This window comes from Ctenocephalides felis, unplaced genomic scaffold (genome assembly GCF_003426905.1).
Source record: "Ctenocephalides felis isolate EL2017-DRISC unplaced genomic scaffold, ASM342690v1 CF-g0.4_SCAFFOLD_02265, whole genome shotgun sequence".
NCBI classification, from domain to species: domain Eukaryota; kingdom Metazoa; phylum Arthropoda; class Insecta; order Siphonaptera; family Pulicidae; genus Ctenocephalides; species Ctenocephalides felis.
Genome location: NW_020538419.1, coordinates 37,159 through 44,351, shown reverse-complemented (window position 1 = coordinate 44,351; position 7,193 = coordinate 37,159). Strand labels below are relative to the sequence as shown.

Sequence of the window (7,193 nt, the reverse complement as noted above, 5' to 3'; positions counted from 1 at the left end):
TAAGGTTTTTTTGTAACTATACTATTTATAGTTAAGACTTCAAACTTTCTCATAATATATTTTAATATGTCTACTAAGACAACAAATACTAAAATCGATAAGCTTTCTTTGGAAATTTTGCAGTATAAAAAGTAGTTTTACAAAATGTCCGAAAATGTTTTACTATAGTTTGATAAAATTAAAATATTAGTCTGGGGTTTAAATTTTTTTTATAAATGTACTATTTATAGTTAAGACTTCAAACTTGGTCATAATATACAATAATAAGTCTACTATGACTACAAATACTAAAATCAATACATTTTCTAAGAAATTTTCAAACTATTAACAATTTACTGAAAAAATGACTTGCACCAATACTAAAGTTGCTTATTCAGATAAAAGAATATGCCGTTTTTGGAAAACGGCCCTCAGTGTACATTTTCTATCCAACAAATTTGTAAATTGAATATATTTACCTTCAATATGCCTACTTTGACTACAAATACTAAAATCGATAACCCTTTATACAAAATATCGATATAATAATACTTTTATCAATCAAGTACACAGTGCAATAATTTTTAACGATTTCTAGTAATGATTTTTAAGGAGTTGTTGAGGACGCACCGTTTGTATTATCAACTTGTAATTTGTACAAAATATTCTTCAATATGTCTAGTATGACAACAAATACTAAACTTGATGAGTCGTCTTGCAAAATAATAAAATATTATCAACAATTGCAAACAATAACATCGATATAATTGACTGAAATCGATGGACATACATGTTTAGGAAGCTCCTCAGGATGACCTGTTTATACTAGAATGTTGTAATTTGAGTAAGATACTCCTCAATGCATATACTATGACGACAAATACTAAAACCGACACATCTTCTAACAAAATATTGAAATATCCATAATTTATTCACTGACATACATTCCCTGATTAATACAAAAGAAACACAGATTGTTATATTTGATGAGCTCTCCAGGACGTATTTATGACTCAAGTGTGTTGTGACTCAATTTGGTTGAGTTATACCTTAATATGTCTAATGTGACAACAAATACTAAAATTGATAAGTCGTCTTGCAAAATTTTAAAATAATAATAATAATTGTAAACAATGACATCGATATAGTGTTGACCGAAGTCGATAGATATAGATGTTTAGGAAGCTCCTCAGGATGAACTATGGGTACAACTTGTACCCGTACCCGTACCGTACAAGAGCACTGTAATTTGAGTAAGTTACTCTTCAACCTCTATACTATGACAAAACATACGCTAAATTGTTTAAATTTAGTATAGTAATGCACATTTTAACAAAACTCTCATAATTCTTTCTACCAAGTTTGTAAGAGTGGGTGGCGGTGGAGGGATGTAGTATTACTCGTCGTACTACTCGGTCGGTCGGAAGTTGGTTTTGCAAACCTTTTGGAAATAAAATCTGTTGTGTTCTGTTGGATCCAAAACAACCCCCAACCCCTGTCCCATGGTCTGTGCACCCTCCCACAGAGCCCATTCTGGGGAAATGTAATTATAACTAAGACTGTCAAGTGGGAATAGAATTTGAATTGTTTAAAAAGTAGTTTTTGAAGAGAACGCACCGTTTATACTACGACTTTGTAATTTATTTAAATTATACTTTAGTATGTTTACTACGACAGCAAATACTGAAACCAATGAGTCTTCTAACAAAATCATAAGCAAAAAATTAATTTCCAATCAAAATACAACAATGTAGAAAGTTGAATAAATAAGATAGTGTCATGTTTAGAAAGCTCTGCAGGATGCACCGTTTGCACTACAAACTTCTAATTTACACAACTTATACTTCAGTATGTCTACTATGACGACAAATACTAAAATTGATAGTTTTTATACGAAAAAAGTAAGAAAACAATAATTCTTTTAAAAATATCCCGAGCAAAACAAATGTAATATGTATGAGAGTGTCATGTTTAGAAAGCTCTTCAGGACGCACCGTTTGTACTACTAACTTGTAGTTTTTACAAATTATACTTCAATATGTCCACTATGACGACAAATGCTAAAATTGATAACTTTCATACCAAAATTGCAAGAAAATGACAATTGTCTAGTAAAAATATTTTATAAAGCAAATATGATATATATGATAGTGTCGTTTTTTGAGAGCCTGCAGGACGCACCGTTTGCACTACAAACTTGTAATTTACACAAATTAGACTTCAGTATGTCTACTATGACGACGAATACTAAAATTGATCATTTTTATACCAAAATGTAAGAAAAAAAAATTCTTAAAATGAAAACAACGTTATAAAATACATTCTGATGACAAATCAATAAAAACAACGTAAATAGGACTCTACTGATAAGCAAACACGAATTAAAAATGTAAAAAGGACTCTACTGACGAGCAAACACGATTTAAAAGGACAAGGGGACTCTACTGATGAGCAAGCTCAGTTTGAAAACAAAGAGGGACTCTACTGACGACCAATAATTATTTTAAGAGAAAAAAAAGAACACCACTGATCAAAAAAATAAATTTAAATTTATAAATAATCTTGTGATGAAAAAGCAAACAATATAAAAAAAAATAATTTAAAAAAAATTATTTAAACACTGTCAATCCATTTAAGAAATATTTACAAAAAAGGGACACTACTGACACTTGTGGATAGCAAATAATAAAGTAATAATGGACATGATGAAAAACCACGACAGGAATGTTTAAAAAAAAAACATTATACACCAAAATAACATTTCATCCCCCTTCTGCTCCATCAATATCGATAAAAATGCCCATTAACCACCACTAATTACTAAAACTGGACGTCACAGAGAGAATTTTTGACGCCCAAATTAAAAGCGGCAATTTAAAATAACTGGCGTCGATTAAAAATACATTGTCTTGAGTTAAAATAAAAACATGAAACGAATTTTAAATCTATACGCGCCAGTAATAAACGTGTTGTAATTTGATTATTATATCGCTTGTAACTTTTGAACGGTTTGTTTAAATATAAAGGTATATTTGGGTAATTTGTTCAAAATTAATTGATTTATAATGTTGTCTAAGGTTTTGGAATCTTATAGCAAGTCGGTGTGCTATAAATTTGCGTTAAAACAAAAGTGGGTGATGTTGGCTATTGAAAATGATGTTTGTACGGAACCCTGTAGGTTTGCTGGATTTGTGTATATGGTATTTGATTTTAGCTCGTCGATACCTTTCATTTGATCCCGCACATGCCTATATTTGATTTTACAAAGTTTTGACCTACTGTTCAGCAACCTATTGGTCAACCTTATATTAAATTTATTGTAACTTTTAAACCGTTTGTCCGAGATGAATGGAATATTTGGTGAATTTGTGTTAAATTAAATTATGTATAATATTGTATGATATAGAAACATTGCAGCAAGTTCGAGCACTTCAAAATTGCACAAAAATAATATTAGAAATTGAATAAATGGTTTGTACGCAAACCTATTAGTACGCAAACTTATTACTTGTGACGTCACCATGATATTTAGATTCAGCTCGTCGAGAACTTTCATTTGATACCCCACATGCCTATATTTTATTTTACAAAGTTTTGACCCACTGTTCAGCAACCCATTGGTCAACTTTTTATTGCAAGTCTTGTAACTCTTGAACCGTTTGTCCGAAATTAATGGAACATTCGGTGAATTTGTGCAAAATTGAAATATGTATAATATGGTCTACCGTGGCGAACTCGACACCAACTTCGTATACTTTAAATTAACAAAAAAAAAATATCTTAGAAATCGATTACAAGCCTTGTATGCAACCCTATTGATTTACCGAGTCTTTTACTACAGGATTTGGATAGTTCACGTCGAAACCTTTCATTTGATACCCAACATGCCTATATTTGAAGTAAAACTTCTTAACTCATATTTGACCAGCTGTACTATATGTAGTATACAAGTAGCTTTAATATGTTACTAATTTTCGACAGCGTTTTTGTATCATAAATATTCAAGGTACGGAACTATGGCCAAAGATGAGTTTGTGCAGAATTTTATTGGCTACAAATCACCTTAAGACAATTTAGAGGTTACAACACTAGTTTAGCAGTTACGAGTCAAAATTTATAAACGTATACATACGATTATTGATTAAATATAAAAAATATGAATTTTTGGAAGAAAAAACGTGAAACCCTAGATAAGTACATTCTAATGAACATCTTTAACACGAGGCAGTGTTTATAATGTGACTGTTCAGAAGCAATTTTCAGATTTTGACCAAAAACTATAAAACATAGCTTTTTTTGTTGTTTTCGTTGTTCAAGGGGACGATCAAATTTTTTTCTCTGTATTTAAGTTTATTTGTCAGTAAAATCGCTTTGGGTATTTAAATTTATCATCTCTTATTTTAATTTGATCGTCAGTAGAGTCAGTAGAGTCCCTTTGAGATTGCTAGCCAGTAAAGGCCCTTTTTATCTTTTGTTTTAATTTGCTCGTCAGTAGAGTCCATTTTTATTTTTTGTCTCATTTTTAATTTGCTCGTCAGTAGAGTCCCTTTTTTATTTTTTGTCTTATTTTTAATTTGCTCATTAGTAGAGACCCTTTTTCGTTTATTTGTCTCATTTTCAATTTGCTCGTCGGTAGAGTCCCTTTTTTATTTAGCTTCTTTTATAATTTGCTTATCAGTAGAGTGCCTTTTTCATTTGTTTGTCTCATTTTCAATTTGCTCGTCAGTAGAGTCCCTTTTCTATGTTCAGCTTCAGTTTCAAGTTAAGATTAAAATTTTGCAAATCGGTGTGCTTTAAATTTGCGTTCAAAAAAAACATGATTGTGAATTATGACATGACAACAGTGATATTGAATTATGACATTTTGTGTTTGTACGGAACCCGGTACGTTTACTAAGTGTGTGCATATGGTATTTGAATTTAGCTCGTCGAGACCTTTCATTTGATACCCCACATGCCTATATTTAAAATGACAACATTTGCTCGTTAGTAGAGTCCCTTTTGCATAAACTAGCAATTTTGTCTCTTTGCTTCCCTTAGAGTTTCCTTATAGTCAATGTTTATCTCTTTTTTCAGTTTGCTTGTCAGTAGAGTCCTTTTCTTCTTTAAATTAACGTGTGGTCTTGTTTTAAATTATTTGCCAGTAGAGTCCCTTTTTATCTTTGGTTTCAATTTGCTCGTCAGTAGAGTCCTTTTTGTCTATTATTCCCTGCTAGGACTAATTTAGCAGAGTTTAGGAACTAAATCGCTCCACGGTGACTCTACTGACTGTCTGACTCATCACCGGTCATTAGTCATTAGTCATTAGTCATCATTAGCGTGTGTTTTCAAGTGCTTCCCTCTATCGAGTCGAGTCTCAAGTGGATCGAAATGAACGCATCGAGATTGCCGCTTTTAATAATAGGCCCATATTGTGTATCCATCGTGAGGAATGTGGGGGCAGGGTATAGAGGGACGGGACTATATTGATCAAGTCCAGCACTGACGAGTGTCTAGGTTGAGGAAAAGGGACTGTACTGACAAGCAAATTGAAAAAGAGGCAAACAAATAAAAAAGGGACTCTACTGACGTGCAAATTATAAAAAAAACTAACGAAGATCAAATTATAATATAAACTTAATAATATAATAAGGTTTAAATATAATTTTCAAACACCGAGCAGCGTCGTTCATCTACATTATATAAATGTTAAAAATATGTATATCTAAAAATTACATTTTGTTGTTCATACACAAACTTTTTTGAAAAAGTAGTCAGAATATTTATAAAAGAGAAATACCTGAACAAAACTTTACTCCTAACAATATATATTAATTTCATATATAATTCCATAAATTAACTTACATTTACACAAAACGCAATCAAACCCAATCAAACTGCAAAAGTCTTATTATTAATTAAATGCTCCAACATAATTGTTATTTCAATATCTAGATTTTCCATGAATAGCACATCACATTCATTAATCAATCACACTCTCAACCAAATGCAATCAAATTCATTTACAAGTACTAGGTAATCAAATCTAGGTAAGCGTAAGTGTATTAAAGGATAATCAACTATGATTTTCATTATATAATATTTAGAGATACTGAGGCTTCGGGGCTCTGATATGGAGAGTTTGGATTAGACGCTGGTGGAGTTCCCGAAGGCGTTTGCAATGACGCAGTTTCGTTGGCAATAACTCGCTCGATGTGACAAACCATTAATTCGGCGAGAGTTATGTCGGCACGAGAAACGGCGCAAAGATCCGCAAGGGCGCATTGCGATGATGGAAGGTTCAGGCCTCGAACGGCGGCGCAAACGCAAGCGGTGGCAAGGAGCGAAGGAGCGGTCTGCATAAATTCAGGTTCAGTACAGCAGACAGACACCAAGGTGTGAGCATGACGTTTGGTAAGGCGGCTTTCATGTCCCCATGGCATTCGCTCGATTAGGTGATCAACAAAGTCGAAGCCAGTAATCGTATTCGAGTTCCAGTTCAGCTTGGTTAGAATTAACATTTCCATGGTCCTAATTTCTTCAGGGGCGACACTATGATCAGTATAAGCGCAAAGCAGATGGATGGTCAAATTGTGGCATTGACGAATCTTGGTGGAAACCAGTAAAGCTGTTGCACCCACAAGTTGAAGTTGTTGACGAGGAATCTCGCATACGCACAAAAAACGATCCATGAAATTAACAGCTAGAGGAAACACTTGTTCTTCGCAGTGTTGCTCTTCACACACCTCCAACATCCATGTGGTGACAACTTTCCTCATGAAAGGCAGCAGATCCCCCTGGAAATTGGCAAAGTAATTCATGCGGGGGATGGTGCTGCCTTCCAACATCAGCATGTTATCCATGACTCTGGCGTCTTTTGTCAAATTCTCGTCAACTTCAGCAAAATTGCAATCCACCCGTTCGCCAAATGGGGCTTCGGGGCACAAAAGATTGACATTCATATTTATGTAGTTAAATTAAAATTACGGAACGAAAAAAAATATGTAATCCACCCCAACACGCCACACCGAGACGGTGGAGTTTTTCTGTGATTTTCACCAAATGGAAAATCCTTAACAGCACCAAACACAGACACACACGTTGTTTATAACAAATTGTTTTTATAAATATTATTATATATATAAAATAACTTGAAATTAATTTAATTAGTTGCAAGCACACATGAAGTATTAATGATAAAGGCACACAAAAATCAGTTCAATGTTGGTTTTTTT

At 33.0% G+C, this 7,193-nt stretch overlaps 1 protein-coding gene across 1 annotated transcript; it reads right to left on the bottom strand.

Moving 5' to 3' along the window:
* Positions 1-6,050: 6,050 nt before the first annotated feature.
* Positions 6,051-6,920, bottom strand: LOC113380625 (G1/S-specific cyclin-D1-like). Its single transcript, XM_026619794.1, has one exon. The coding sequence runs from the start codon at positions 6,918-6,920 to the stop codon at positions 6,051-6,053; it is 870 nt and encodes a 289-aa protein (XP_026475579.1).
* Between the last annotated feature and the right edge of the window lie 273 nt (positions 6,921-7,193).